Here is a 15,841-nt window from a genome sequence, read left to right as displayed (position 1 = left end):
GAACGTTTGTTTTCTTCACTGCGAAGATTGAAACATTCCTCCGAAGTACAATAACAATGCAATCTTTTCTTATTGTATATTCATACCCACTTAACAGATTCTATAGATTTAAAGTATATGGCAGAACAATTAATCCAGGTAAACTAGAATTAATTATTTAAATTTTGATACTGATAATTTTATACCAAATTTGCTCAGAATTAATCTCCGGGAATGTAGAATGCCAAAATGTTCCGGGGGCAAGCCCCCGGATCCCCAGATTTGTAAAGCACCCCCTTACAAAAACATCTTCCTACTCCTCTGTAAGTCTAGCTAATCTTGGTATACATGTAATGTACTTTTGAGAGTATTCTAAGCCCCTGTTCAGCTGTATCTGCATGACTCCCAAATTAGTATCCTAAAAACAGAGAAAAATCTGAAAACGCTAAAATTACTATCCGTCTATAGATAATAGTCCTTTCGTTAAGGCATGCAGTAGCATCGCCATGACGTTATAGTTCAGTTAAACGTGACATCATTAGCTAGAGTACATTCGAGTGCTAGAAAAGAGTAAGAAGTGTGTTGACTAATTTGTATAATTATAACATTTCCCAGAAACAGCACACGCATTTCCTGATACAGGTGTGCTACAAACCACAGACCACATGTACAGTTCAAGAACACTATAAACAGTTTACTCAACAACACTCATTAATTGAACAGTGACGACAATGATATGACGCAGAGTTTGGCAAATGCGGTTCCACGTTTATTACATGCAGCAGTTCAACACTCATACTCTTATTGGTGTTTTACATAGAAATGATTGTAAAACTGCATGTCTGTCTGTGTGCATGTGAAGACAGCTACAGCTGCTCAAGGATCAATCAAGTGCAAGTAAGAGTTTCTATAGGCTTCTAGTCATGTTTTCTTGGATTTAATTTGTGGATTTGCAAAATAATGCTTCCTTCTCGATATGCCTAGTTTTGCTTACTTGGAATTGGAATGCCATTGCAGTCTTTTCAAGGAGTGCGTAGCAAAACTTGTTCACCGAGTGTTGCTACTCTACTTAGTTAGCTATGCACTAGAACGCTAGCTATTGGTAGCTGCAAGAGTGAGAAGAGAGCTGCAAGTCAGAGGAGGTACGACATCCGCGTGTCATCCGCGTGTCTTAACACACACATTGCTTATTATATTGAACTTTGACCTAAGGAATGTGTGTCTAAAACATTTCCTTTGACACGCAGATGTCGTACCTCCTCTGGCTGCAAGTAGGACGTAATTGTCTACTTCTGCTCACAATGTGACTAGGGAAAATCCCATACTCAGCTAGGGGAAGTCCCATAATAGACTTGCGTAGAGCTAGCTAGCTGCCACGAACAGTCAACTATCTAGCCTAGGCTAACCTGTATGGAATGCCACAGTGGACAATACTAGAGTTTGATTCCGATTGTTAATGGCGATTATCGATTTCCTTTCAAGTGATCGATCGTTGGAATCGATTCCCACCATCGATTGTCATAGAGGAATCGATTGCAGGAATCGATTGCCACCATCGATTGTCATAGAGGAATCGATTGCAGGAATCGATTGCCACCATCGATTATCATAGAGGAACTGGAATCGATTGCCACAACCGATTACGGGAATCGATTGTAGAGTGGTCGATTCCGATTGTCTATTGCCTTCCCAGCAATCGATCTTTGGAATCGATTGCCACCATCAATTGTAGAGGGATCGATCGTCACCAACCATCGATCGTAGGATGCAGATCTATGTACGTATAGATCTATACCTTGGTTGATATAACACTATTATTGTTGATAAAACGATTGCGAAGATAATATAATTAGCTATATCAATGTAAATTGTACAGGCATGTGCTATGAACAACTTTGTAATCATAATTTTTAATGAGCCGAGAGGGGCAATCGACTCCAACAATCCATTCCTATGATCGATTACCACATCGATTCCTCTATATGACAATCTATTGTGGGAATCGATTCCTCTGACAATCGATGGTGGCAATCGATCCCTGTAATCATTGTGGGAATCGTTTCATTGATGACAATTGATGGTGGCAATCAATTGCAGGAATCGATTCCTCTATGACAGCTGGGAAGGCAACCGACAATCGGAATCGAACTCTACAATCGATTCCTACAATCGATTCCAACAATCGATGGTGGCAATCCATTCCTGCAATCGATTCCTCTATGGCAATCGATGGTGTGAATCGATTCCAATGATCGATCACTTTAAAGGAAATCGATAATCGCCATCAACAATCGGAATCAAACTCTAGTATTGTCCACTATGGCATTCCATAAACCTGAACACTCCTTTGGCAGTTGATACACAGGTACAATCATTGAATCAAAGTAAAAAACTGATAAATAGCTAGCTGGTAGCTGTAGTAAAGCCACAATAGCTAGACTGAAAGGGGGGATCCGTGGCACCCTGGGATCTCCCCCTGGATCCGCCACTGGTCATATGCAGTATAGACTCACCGCGGCATGTTGCGTTCGTGCCTGACCACGTTCCACCAGTCAGACATGTTCTTGTATGTCCATTCTCAGGATCTATCAGGAATCCTGGGATGCAAGTGTAATTTGCTTTGGTGCCAGCTCCTAGTTTGTTGGGGGGATTAGTGTAGGAAATCTCTCCATTAACCAATAAGGGCAACACCATACAGAGAGCTGGAAAGAATGGACTTAATAGCAGTAGCATACACGCTAGCTACTTACATGTACAAATTGGTGTGGTAGTCCAGACAGCAGATGGCGTACAAGTAGCTGGTGAGTTGTTATCTTCATAACCGTTATTACACGTAAGAGTGGCCACACTACCAATGTCTGTATCATTACTATACGAAAACTCTCCTTTTGTATCATTCAGTGTCGAACATCCTGCAAAAAACACAAAACATGCACAGTGCAATGCACAGCAGGGACCAAAGAGTGTTTACTACTACTACTCAGTTGTAAATGGGTTGGATTAACAGCTTCTGATTGGTTCTAATCAACAGTATTCATAGTACCAAGAGTACATAAGAAGAGAAGAGTGTCTGAACTACTGATACTTCTACACAAACACTGTGCACAAAGTAACATGACTCGCACGTGATAAAGTATTGTAAATTTTTTACTAGTAATCTCCTAGTAAATGTTAACTATGACGTTTTTAGGGGTGTGGTAATCGAACAATTCTAGCTAGTTGTTCGCGTTCAACGTTCAGAGCTTGTGGAGCTGCTCACTGCACACTGATAGGAGACGATCTCTTCACAAAAATCATCAAAATAGAGACAATAGTCGATTTTATCCTCTTCACTTGCACTCTTTACTCACTATTAACAACTTCTGTGCGTTGCGTAACTTTGCACAAACGTCATCAATTGCGAGTTGCTCACGTGCAATTGACAGGATGTCACGTTACTTTGTGTACAGTGTTTGTGTAGAAGTATCGGTAGTTCGACAAGCTACCTGTACCATGGACATCTGTGTGTGTATTGTGTTTGTACTAACCTCGTGCAGTTGTGTGTGTGTACTGTGTTTGTACTAACCTTTGGTAGTACAAATCCAATACACCCTTGATATCCATGGTACAACTATTACTTGTACCCTGACTTAGTATCAACAAACAAAAATTAATGGCAAGTAAAATTATAAATATTATGCTGTTTGCTATTAACTCTGGTCTACTCGTACGACACAGGAAAAGAGCAGGAATTAAGACTACTCGCCCTTTGGGCTCGTTGTCCTTTAGGGACCACCCTTTCAGATTTCCTGCACCCGCCACTGAAATGAGCCAGTTCAGAGCTAACATTTTACAAACAAAAAGGGGCGCAGGGCATTATTTGAGACGAAGCTGTCATCACACACTGTCCCTCATGGTCCACTGTAATAGACCTCCAGTCTGCCAGAGGAGCCTCCTGTTCGGCCTAAGCTGTCTACCAGCCTCAGGTCGACTCTCCACTTGAAGGACCTAAAACTTAGGTCCTAAAATAGCGCAATTCATTACATGGCTATAGAATTATTGATGGCTAATCGGAGTGTAGTAATGTAAGCTATACGCACTATTCGTACTCACTTTCAATACTTTCAGTGCAGATTAAGGCCACATCTTCTGAATGGGTGCAATCTTCAACTCCGATAGCGTTAGCAGGGCAATCAATGAGTCTGCTCTCAGTTCCTAAGCAACGAAGCTCGTCCACCCATATCGGAGTGGATGATGAAGGTTGAGAGAAACTATATAATTATGTACTTTTAGGTCATGATCACAATTGCCAGCTATAGAAATTACAGTGTACAGTGCTACCATGCATGCATGCAGGACTGCATGGAGGATAAATGATTCCTATATATATATATATATATCATTGTTGATGAAGGTTGGAAGAAACCATAAGTGCATTATGCTGCATAGCTTATTAATTAACATTAACACTGTACAAACTCTACAATAAAGCGGTTCTTCAAGATGGACAATTCGATGGTAAGAAAGGATATATAGTTACATTGTTAACCACGATCACTCAGTGATGAGCTTACACAGGCACTCACTCACCCTAGCGCTCCAACTGTTCCGAATTGAGTGTAGGTTGAGAACCCTAGTTGACGACAAGCCACTCTTGTAGCATTTGGGCCGAAGCTGTCATCACACACTGTCCCCCATTGTCCACTGTAATAGACCTCCAGTCTGCCAGAGCAGCCTTCTGTTTGGCCTGAGCTGTCTACCAGCCTCAGGTCTCCACTTAATTGTCTTGATTGTCCTTTATGATATGCAAGACATGAAAATTAATACTGTAACACATGCATGCAATGCAGTGCAGGCAATTAAGAAATATTTACTCATGAAAATCTCCACATTCAAGGTAAATGAAATTTCCCCCCAACCCGTTATACGGTAATGACAGCACAGTATAGACTCTCGTTAACCCATCACTAATTGGATTTCTCTTACAGACTTACTATAGTTTTTAGTGCCTGTCAGCTTAAAACGTTATTTTACAGGGGGGGGGGGGTATGGGATCCCGTTTGTGTCAAAACACAATGTGTAAAAACTGCATGTTTAAAATCCACTCACTGTACTATTGGGCTCACGCTTTACTAAATCGGGATCACACTTTACTAAATCGGAGCTCCCGATTTACTAAATCGGTATCACGCTTTTAAATTAGGGATCACGCTTTGGCTCCCGCTTTACTAAATTGGGCTCCCGATTTACTAAAGCGTGATCCTGATTTATTAAAGCGTAAGCCCGATTTGTGATCCCGATTTAGTAAATCGGGAGCCCGATACCATGAGTTGATTTTTGTGTATATTAAACATATACAGTTTTTATACACTGTGTTTTGACACAAACAGCACCCCATGGGGGGGGAGGGGCGGCCGGGGGTCTTTTCGATTTTAGGCTTGAAGTAAGTTTGGAAAAATCCAATTAGTGACCTAATTAGCTAAGGTCAAGAGGTTCCAGCCTCCTCTGATGTGCTGCAACCTCTTAATCACATAAGTATCACTTGACTGATATCATTGAAATCTGGGTGTGGGATTTATAAATGATGGGCATAGCTATGGATATAAATTTGGACATGCATAGATGTATCAATATCTAGACACTGGGTATATATGGATATATAAATCTGAGCATGGGTATATAAATCTGCATGAGAATGGATTTGTAATTATTATTACGCTATTGATACTACACTTACGTCACCACTAATTGATCTCATTGGTCAACAGCTGTAGGATACATAGAAAAATAACATACAGCCCCAGGTATGCACCGTTTTCAAGTTTTTATTTATTTGTTCAAGAAAGTAAGCAAAGAGAAAGGAGCCATGCTTGACGGTACTAAGACTCAAAGCGACGGCAGAAATACGGAAGCTGCTCTCCAACAAGATGGCTAAGCCTCCATGGGTCCATGGGTGTGGTTTAGATACATTTTATCCAAAAAGAGCTTGCAACTCCAGTGAGGGACGTCGAATAGTCAACGCTTGTACCAAGGAAGCTCTTGAGCATCTGTAGGAGTCGACATGTTGCTTAACTAGCTAGCTCTATGACGGCCGTGAAATCCGGCATAGCCATTGCTCTTTTTGTAGTCTGCATCGTGGATTGAATTGTTGCTAGGGGAGGTTTCTTTTATAGTGCTGCAGTCACGTGGTATATAAGTCAGATATGCCACACCTACTCTGAGGATATGCACCCTATATATCCTCTGCTACTATGGTTACATACCCCTCGGCTACGCCTCGGAGTAACCATGGTAGCGGAGGATATATGGGTGTATATCCTCCTCTTCGGTGTGGTATATCCTATACATAACCATCTTGTTTTATAAATACACACACGTGGATATATATAAATACGGGAAATTTTTTAATTTTGACACATCTGGCACCCCATGCATACTAACCACGCTCAGGAAAGTGACTGACTTCCACAGCCCTTTGCTTAAGGCATGCAGTAGCATCGTCATGACATCATAGTTAATGTGACGTCATAGCTGGATACATTTTTCAGAGAAATGGGTGCTATAAGAGTAAAAGTGTTGAACAGTAAAAAAATTTGTTATTTTAGCAACACTTCCCAAAAACGGCACATGATTGCGCAGTTTCTGATACAGGTTGTGCTACAAATCACAGACCACATGTACAGTTCAAGAACACTATAAACAGTTTACTCATTATTGAACAGTGACGACAATGATATGACGCAGAGTTTGGCAAATGCAGTTCCGCGTTTATTACAGCCACTCATACTCTTATCTATAGACATATCACTATATGTTTTACATCGAAGTATTATTTAGAACACACCTAGCCAAGATTAAGTGTTTTAATCTGTGTACCGAGGATGGCCTCGAGGTTAACGTGGTGCTCGAGGCGCAGCCGAGTGCATTATCTAACCGAGAGGCCATCCAAATGCATCAGCCGTGACTTGGCTAGGTGTGTTCTAAAGGATTTAGCTGTCACATGAGCTCTAGCCTCATGGTGCGTGTTAAACCAGTTTTGTACCTGTTCATCCATTAAATCAGTTGCTGGTAGCTAGCTAAAATGTAATGGTGAGTTTGAGTAGGTTTACAGATCCAGTAACTGATGCAAAGGAGAAGGAAATACGATCTAAAGCTTCCCTGGCAAGACGAAAGCAAACCTGGACTGACTGGGTATGTTCTCGACTGATTTCCCCTGTTGATGTCATGTCTCGAGTTCTACCAACAACCCCACTACTGGATAAGTCTCCAGGCCGTAATCTCGCTTACTGGATGGGAAAATGTGTGCTTGAGGTGTGCAAACTGAATGGCAGTGAGTATCCACCGAATGGTTTGCTGTTTCATAACCAAAAGGAACGCTACGATATTAATCCACTATGTTCAACTGATGAAAGATATGAACATTTTCGAAGCACCTTCGATGCTAAAATGAATCGCTTACAGGGATCTGGCTTAGGTACGTCTTTGAAGCAAGCTGAGCGTATTTGTCCAGACGAAGAAGTAAGGCTATGGTCAAGTCAGCAATTCGGTACACAAGGCCTTGCGTCACACTGCTTACTATAAGGTTTTTGGTCTGCAGAACATTGCAATCTGAAGCATTCACGAAAAAGTTGATGAGAAAGGTCGTGTTTATCTCGAATATGTTGATTTTGGAAACGAAGACGAATAAGGGTGGACTCAAACACATCAAAGTTGACAATAACATTCAACTTTCAGCTGTACATATTCAATCTGCTTGTATTATAATTATGTTGTTAAACCCAACTTAAAGCACACTTAAGTGTGTATTAAGTATTAAATTGATCATGTGACTCCTTTTTTAGCCAAGTTGACTGGCTGGAGATCATATGATCAGCAGTAAAACTGATGCGTGTTCTTGAGCAATGCATACATATACAATATACATATACTTATGTATAAGTCGCCCACAGTTTCCTGTTATCTATGGCCATTTGACTGGAACAGTATTGGGTGACACCTGCATGCTTTCTAGGTTGTCTTATACACTAGCTATAATTCTATAAACCAACACAGCATACCAAGCAATTAAAATTAAATGTATAGGGCGTATTTGTCTAAAACAGGAATGCAAAGTTGCATGTAACAAAGATCGCTCTCTTACCCACAAACAAGAAAGCACCGTGGGTGCTAATGCCTCGATGGATCAGTGTCAAATTAAGCTACATAACAGAAAGTTACTAGCTATTCCAGATTTCATAATGTTCTTACAGTAATTTTGCATCTGTAATTACAGGGAAACTCAAAGAGTGGGAAATGATCATGATTGATTGAAGGATGCCAAAAGTACAAAGTCTAAGCTAAAATTAATGGCTGCTGCATCATATCAGTAGAGCCTTGCAGCTCTCTTCTCACTCTTGCAGCTACTAATAGCTAGCGTTCTAGTGCAGAGCTAACTACTAAGTAGAATAGCAACACTCCATAGACAAGTTTTACTACGCACTCGGCTAAGATAACATTTCAAGTAAGCAAAACTAGGCATAACTTGAGAACGAAGCATTATTTTGCAAATCCACAAATTGAAATCCAAGAAAACATGACTAGAAGTCTATAGAAACTCTTACTTGCACTTCATTGATCCTTGAGCAGCTGTATACATATCTGAGCAGTCTACACAGACACACACACAAACACACTACCATATACCTCTGTTCACGCTCAATGCATCTTACTTTAATTAACATTTACTAGAGGAATGCTGGAAGCATTGTGTGGGGCGAGCCTTATAGCAACGAGAATTAGTAGTGGGTAGTTACTTGTTCGACTTGCTGTTTCGTAAAGGTCTCTCTAATTGTTCTTTCTTCCTCTTCAGACAGATGACAGATGAGCTGAGCTTCTGTCTTATGCTCTTTCTTGTTGTCAAACTTCCCTTAGCCTTGCCAGCAGATGGTGTCTTTGATATGGCGTTCCCAACGCCATTGCCTCATTGCCTTAGTTGTTGAGCTGTATCAGTTACATCTAGTGCATTCGAGTAAAATTATTATTACTTGAGATGTCTTGCAGCGATCGGCACGCTAAAAAGCTTTGAACTGTGAGACAAACAGATCGTCACGCTAAAAAGCTTCAAGCGACAGACAGACGGATGAATTCCAGACAGACGGATATCTGGTCGCTGCATGAGCTCTCTGCAGTACTCGCCCCAATTAGAACCTTATTAGCACCATACGTAATGTATTTACTACTACCTTAACCATGATTTGATATCCCATACTCTTTTCTCATTGTTAATGCTCCACTTCCTCCCTTTGTTGTTGTGCGAGCCTTTGGGGCCCTGCTCCACCGTTTAAGGTGTTGCTTCTTTGCCTCACTTCACTTTATCTGTATTGTCAGTAGTTGATGTTTTGCTTCTCCATCTAAGTATTTGTTTAAGCTACATTGTGAAGTAAATTTGTCTGTAACTAGTTGTAGCTAGGAGCCTGTCTCTAGATAATTTGTCTAGCTTGCCTAGAATCCCTCTACACCAAGATAAGAACTCACCAACCTCGCTTGCGCATCCGCATGCGCACCGAGGCATAATTAGCACAGGTTTACTGTAAAGCACAGATGATATGCAGTATAGACTCACCGCGGCATGATGAATTCGTGCCTGACCACGTTCCACCAGTCAGACATGTTCTTGTATGTCCATTCTCAGGATCTATCAGGAATCCTGGGATGCAAGTGTAATTTGCTTTGGTGCCAGCTCCTAGTTTGTTGGGGGGATTAGTGTAGGAAATCTCTCCATTAACCAATAAGGGCAACACCATACAGAGAGCTGGAAAGAGAATAGACTTAATAGCAGTAGCATACATGCTAGCTACTTACATGTACAAATTGGTGTGGTAGTCCAGACAGCAGATGGCGTACAAGTAGCTGGTGAGTTGTTATCTTCATAACCGTTATTACACGTAAGAGTGGCCACACTACCAATGTCTGTATCATTACTATACGAAAACTCTCCATTTGCATCATTCAGTGTCGAACATCCTGCAAAAAATGTTAATTCCATCAATTCATGTTAATCAAACTCACCACATACAAAGTTGGTACCAGATACTTGACCTAGAGGGCAGCTTTCAACACAACTACTCTCGTTAAAGTAGTTGCAACAAGTCTGGTCATTAAAATCTGGGCCAAAACAGCGTCCAAGACCAACAGTACAGTTACATTCTATTAAATAAAACAGTAAAAGTTTACACTGGTAAATGACAGAGTACTTACCAACACAATGGGTAACGTTTGAAACCGCCAAGCCAACAAAGTCAACCAAAGGATTGTCTGGAGGGACGCACAATGAACAAGTAGAGGCTAGTGAAGTTGACGAATTGGCCGACGGATTTGATGTTAGGGCAAACTCAGGATTGCTGAAGAGAGAACTAGAGAGAGACCAGGTACGAGCGTCACAGATCAAAGTTAGTTGATCTCTGATGACTGTAGTATTATCACAGCGTTCAAGCATGGTACCAGTAGTGGTACAGACATAAGAAAAGAGAGCTGATGTGTATCTGTATCTCTCTCGAATCTCGTGCTGGGCTTCACACACAATATGTATGCTACCAGGAATCAGACGAGTAGAGACGACAATGCCATCACCAACTGTTGTGATAATAGCGGCAGCCACCAAACCAGTTGAGGACAAGTCCGTGGTTCCCAGGTCTCCTTCAGTCAATCTTTCACAAGCTAATTCTTGAGAGAAGACTTGGCCTACAAGCAAGGCCTCAAAACAAATGAGCCTAAGAACCCACATCCTACTAGAGTTAGACATTCTATAGCTTATAGACCCTACATGCAGCTTTCCTATATAGAGCTGCATAGTGTAACAGAGTGCAGGTAGCTGCCCACTTGTTATAATTGAATTACTATAGCCACAGTTTCCTGGTTGCTTTGTAATTATAATACACTCAACATGAGCTAGCTATCATGCATGATCATTATTATGTGTGCATGAGTACTCAAGCATGCACATGTACATGTTTGGTGTAACCTCGGTAATCCCCTCGGTGTTAATATAGAACATGCAGAGTGTAGTAAATCACCTCTGTTATAATTGATGGCTGTGATGATCAGGAACTGGAGACGGCCTCCCCCTAGAAGAGGTTGATTATGACTCAAAATATTTTACGGATTGGAGTTATGTGATTGCTCTCGTCCACTTTCTTGTTTCTACTCTTTTTGGTGTTTACTCCGCCCAATCTTAGCAATTTTTCACATTGCATAATGTTTTTGTGCGTGGGTCTTGTCTATATATTAGCCCATGCATACCAAATATATTATAGTTGATTTAGCGAGTAAGATTAAACTGATCTGAAACTAAAATCCTGGTAGATCTATTAGTATATTAATAGTCCCGTATGCTGCATGCATGCACGTATTGGTAAAACCAGTAGGTTTACCGTAGATACAGTTCTATCTCTGCAGGGAAAGGCCACATCAAGAAACTGGCTGGACAGATAGTTTATTTAGCCTTTTCTCTCTTTGTATCTCTCATTTCATAATCCATGAACGTTTTAATGAATTAATATTGTCATTTTAAAAATTGCACTACTTTAACTTTCACCGCACTTTGTCTGACTGACGTTTCTTGGGGAGCATTTTCTTCAAGTAGGAGCATCTCTTGGATATTCTGCATAGCATTTCCAAATGAAAACAACCTGGATTAAAAATATTTTCTTCAGATTTGCGATCGCTTTCACAAGGCAGATGACCTCTCAGGCTCTACTTCTCATACCTAGACAATTCCGCCATCTTTTAATGACTCTGCAGATAATCAGCCACGCCTCATTTGTGGCCATGAAATAGATAGGCGTGGCTGATAAACCGTTCACCGTTCTACAAGTACAGCATGCAGACCTACACTGCCTAGTGCTAGTGCAGTGACTGTTGATCTTCCCTTCAGCTCTACATTCTCATCTCATGCAGGTAGATATTATTATGCACTGGCTCAGTATAGTCTCGAATACCCGCCTCAACCTAAAAGCTTCAAGCTTTTAGGTTGAGGCGGGTATTCGAGACTAGGCTCAGTAGATAATTAGTATAGGCATAGACCTCCATGCTCTTGAAGTACTGCACTTTAGGCCAATGTTAATCAATGTCTTGTTTCTGGTTACCTCCCTCCTCAAATTTCACTGCCTCATCAAAAAACTCATTATTATGACATCACTCCATTATTTTCATTAGCCACACCTACTTTTGTGGGTGTGTCACATGATAAATAGCATAGATTGCAGCATAGATTAGGTAAGATTTTCCTTTTTCATATTTGTGGTTTTATTGTATATCCAGTGTGGTTATTTTAATTAACAGGAAATGGGTTTTACAGGAAGTGATGTCACAATAATGAATAATGATAACCTCCCTCCCTCACTAGTGGTAAGGTGATTTCCAAACCAGAAACAAGACATTGACGAACACTGGCCTTAACAGTACAGTATTAATGGCTGTGTCATCATAATAATACATGCACTATCTTATTAATGGGCTAGTTAATGTCAGTCATGCATCCATGTTGATCACAGTACTTCTCTTTTTATCTTTTCACAGATTAATTATGTATCAATTATCATTGCATGCCGCCCTGAGGATGATTCAGAAAGGGATCTGATATCTCTTCACCAATTAACATAATGACAATTATAATAACTGGCACTTCTGAAAACAGTTTCTTCTAGAACAACTATAGACTAACAATCTAGGGCTACTATAGACCCAAAAACTAGGAGAAGCAGTTTGTTGACTATAGATAGTATAGTACAACCCTTCCATGCTTAATTGGTAGGTTTATACATGCTATAGCATGCATGTTTTCCTCTCTCGATTGCCATGGTGCATGCAGTGTGAGACAGTACACCTATACATTTTTTACCATGGCAATTTATATGGACATCATAATTGTTTAAAGCATACATTATATATATTCCTATAGGAATAATTATGTCGATTTATGTACTAAATCTATATATACTCACTGAGTGGCAGGCTCAATTAACACACACCACATACTTCCCCTCAGACACAGTAATTGAGAATGAGTACCAAGCCTTCCTACAAGAAGCAGCTGTTACAGACGAACAAGCTGAACTTAAAAGTCTAATTCGAGAAGTGGATAAAGCTAACTATTATAATTTTAGTCTTAATTTTTTTGCTGGGCATTAAAATCATCTTGCATGCATGTGTTTGTTGATTCTGCTTTTAGCAAATAGTCAGTCTACAACTTATAGATCTGCTCTATTCATCTGACAGTCACATAATTAGTATGATAGATATACATGATACTTATTTAATTTGCACAGTGAATAGGACAACCATTCGACCTTTAACACATAGTAAAAGCATTCAATTTAATTGTCTGTTGTTATGGTAGTCAATTCTTTCCTACGACACTGTTCTCAGTTACTGATGGAAGGTCATCATAGTGATGAGGTACTTCATCAGTGGGTGTCAGCGTGGGCACATTATCTGCCAGAAACAAAATCGTATATATATAATGAGAACAAGTTTGTTGATATACGTATAATTATATAGCATCCAAGCGGATAATGAAATCAAAGCATACAGCATTCATGCATGCATGTACATGCAGAGACTCCATTTAATTAGTCCTTGATAGGAATCATATATATACAGCTATAAACAGTCTTCTCTAGCCAATGTCATGATTATAATTATATAGTGCATGTATAATAATTATTATATACAGGAACCTTTAAAATCTCTAAATTAGATTGTGTCTACATGCATGCACACTTACTGAGCTTTTCTTTCTCTTGACTGTCCTCCTCGAGGCAGTAGGCACTATTCTCAATTGTTAGAGGGTCAGCTAACGGAAGGTTGCCATAGTGATGAGGGACTTTAGTGGGCGGACACGACATAATTATAAAACCACAACACATAAAAATGCTCATGCACATAAGGTATATATAGGATACACTGACTTACTGAGCTGCTCCTCCTCTTGACTAGTGTCTACTAGCACCATACCGAGCTCAGTATAGTCAGCGATGGCTGTCAGTAGCCTCTCCACAATGGAGGACAGTTGTGAGAAGGTTGGCCTCTCCTCTGGGTCCTCCCTCCAACACTTACGCATCACAACAGAACTGCATGGGTGTACGGTCAGTTGGAAGTGAAAATCCACAACCCAAAGTAACTCTCCTAAGGGCTTGTACAATTACAGGTTAAAGAGGCCTTGGGGAATAATTATAGTAGAATGGTAGTAAGTCACATGACAATCCTTTCCCTTCAATTGAAGCCAACTCCAAGAGAGGCTTGCAAACACTTACAGTACTCATGCAGCAGGTGCTATATATACACCAATATACATACAAACTCAGTACACTCACATCTCGGTGGCACAGGCTGCGTTTAGAGATCTCTCTAGTCTCCTCCCCTCCTCCAGCAGCTGGATGAGGGACAGTGGGTCTACGGCAGGGTAGGGGGTCCGTCCTCTATTGAATATCTCCCACACAGTCACACCATACGACCACTGCATGGGCACATAGACAACGAGTACATGTCATGATATTGAGAGCAACAACTATTGCTCAGTGGCAGATCTAGGATTCTTGAAAGGGGGGTTCCAGGGCTCTGAGCGGCCGGTCAAGGACTGTTAAATTTACCTAAAAAAAAGGTTGTCACTTCTTCGAAACAGTGAGCATGCGCATTAACACACCGAATTTTTCCTAAAAAAAAGGTCATCACTTTTCATAAGCAGTCTGCATGCACTACGCTGGAGAGTTTTTAGCCTTCATAGTCACTGAAACTGCACAGACAAAGCTTTGCAGGACTAACAAGGACTAAAGGTAAGTGAGAAGTGCATGTGAAAGCTAGTAAGAAAGAAACAACTTGCTAACTAGTTGCTTGGGCCTCCCACTCACTTCTTTCTCAAAGGGGGGTTCAATTGAACCCAAAGAACCCCCTCTGGATCCGCCACTGTTGCTATAATTATACTTGAGTGGTAATTATTACACGTAACTGGAGTTTAAATTGTTATAGTGTAAGAAAGAGCCATCTATTACATGATGTTAGTCACACGAAAATGAAGCATTGCGCTGTATGCATGGGTATATCATAATTATACTCACCACATCAGTTTTCTCTGTGAAGATGACATCGTTGAGACTTTCCAAAGCCATCCATTTGTAGGGGACCTTCGCATTAGCTCTGTTGTTTTGTCTGAAGTAGCCGCTAGCATAGACGTCCTCAGCCAGACCAAAGTCCCCCACCCTGATACCCCCTCCCGAGTCCAGCCTATAGGAATGTATTATGTCTATAAAGTGCAAACACACCGAAACAATCGTTATAACGAGTGTATTATTGACTGTGATGCTGTTACAATAATCGATGCATTGGTACTTTCCAATGAGAGTTATCAAAACTAAAACTGTATAATAGCAGTGATGTATACAAAAAACTAGGAATGTATATACAGTTATTTAACTCACATGCAGTTTCTGGCTGCAAGGTCTCGATGGACAAATTTCTGCTCGGCCAAATAGGCCATTCCCAGTGCAATTTGATGGCACATCTTTAATAGCAGTTTCCTCACTGCCAGAATCTGTGGAGAATGGCATGACAGTTAATGAGATTACAGATAATATCAAGAGTTTTGCTGGGAGCATGATTGACTCACAGCTACCGCTGGTCCAGAAAATGAAGAGTTACTGGCAAGCAAAGAATCTGTTGTTATATAGCAGAATCTTTGTTTGCAGGCTGAAGTGCTATACCATTGTGATTGGCTTTGACTATAATATAGGCCTGTAAAGTAAGCTTTAGCTCGGTCAGAGCGTTGTAGCTGATTTGTGGAGATGAAAATGGCTGTGTTCACTCTTGTAATAATTTTGTGCCAGTTGATATGCTGTTTGAAAAGAATTGC

The 15,841-nt window shown here is 40.6% G+C and overlaps 3 protein-coding genes and 1 long non-coding RNA gene across 5 annotated transcripts in view; 2 read left to right on the top strand and 2 right to left on the bottom strand.

The window, feature by feature from the left end:
* Nucleotides 1-15,841, bottom strand: part of LOC135336429 (adhesion G protein-coupled receptor L3-like) — a 50,413-nt gene that overhangs the window by 10,592 nt on the left and 23,980 nt on the right. The window contains exons 2-9 of one of the 2 annotated variants that reach the window (XM_064532218.1): nt 10,195-10,957; nt 10,006-10,143; nt 9,799-9,960; nt 9,560-9,748; nt 4,549-4,753; nt 4,072-4,229; nt 2,730-2,891; nt 2,493-2,681 (exon numbers count right to left, since the gene is read on the bottom strand). In XM_064532218.1, the coding sequence (XP_064388288.1) occupies nt 2,493-2,681; nt 2,730-2,891; nt 4,072-4,229; nt 4,549-4,753; nt 9,560-9,748; nt 9,799-9,960; nt 10,006-10,143; nt 10,195-10,786 (1,795 nt within the window). In that variant the 5' untranslated portion in view covers nt 10,787-10,957. Of the gene's footprint in view, nt 1-2,492; nt 2,682-2,729; nt 2,892-4,071; nt 4,230-4,548; nt 4,754-9,559; nt 9,749-9,798; nt 9,961-10,005; nt 10,144-10,194; nt 10,958-15,841 lie in introns of those variants that run through there. The other variant, XM_064532219.1, reaches the window with a different exon arrangement.
* Nucleotides 1-15,841, top strand: part of LOC135336506 (glycine amidinotransferase, mitochondrial-like) — a 37,751-nt gene that overhangs the window by 19,436 nt on the left and 2,474 nt on the right. The gene's annotated exons all lie outside the window — the stretch shown is intronic.
* Nucleotides 11,764-13,206, top strand: LOC135336655 (uncharacterized). Its single transcript, XR_010394876.1, has 2 exons — nt 11,764-11,892; nt 12,983-13,206. It is a non-coding gene; the product is annotated as an uncharacterized LOC135336655 (long non-coding RNA).
* LOC135336315 (fibroblast growth factor receptor 2-like) lies at nt 13,216-15,493 on the bottom strand. The gene is made up of 6 exons (XM_064532076.1): nt 15,411-15,493; nt 15,051-15,216; nt 14,310-14,452; nt 13,909-14,066; nt 13,721-13,819; nt 13,216-13,428 (listed from the first exon to the last, which is right to left on the bottom strand). The coding sequence occupies exons 1-6, from the start codon at nt 15,491-15,493 to the stop codon at nt 13,334-13,336; spliced, it is 744 nt and encodes a 247-aa protein (XP_064388146.1). The 3' UTR covers nt 13,216-13,333.

The sequence above is a fragment of the Halichondria panicea genome, chromosome 5 (assembly GCF_963675165.1).
Source record: "Halichondria panicea chromosome 5, odHalPani1.1, whole genome shotgun sequence".
Lineage (NCBI taxonomy): Eukaryota > Metazoa > Porifera > Demospongiae > Suberitida > Halichondriidae > Halichondria > Halichondria panicea.
The sequence above is the reverse complement of the archived record's forward strand: the minus strand, read 5'-3'. Positions and strand labels throughout refer to the sequence as shown.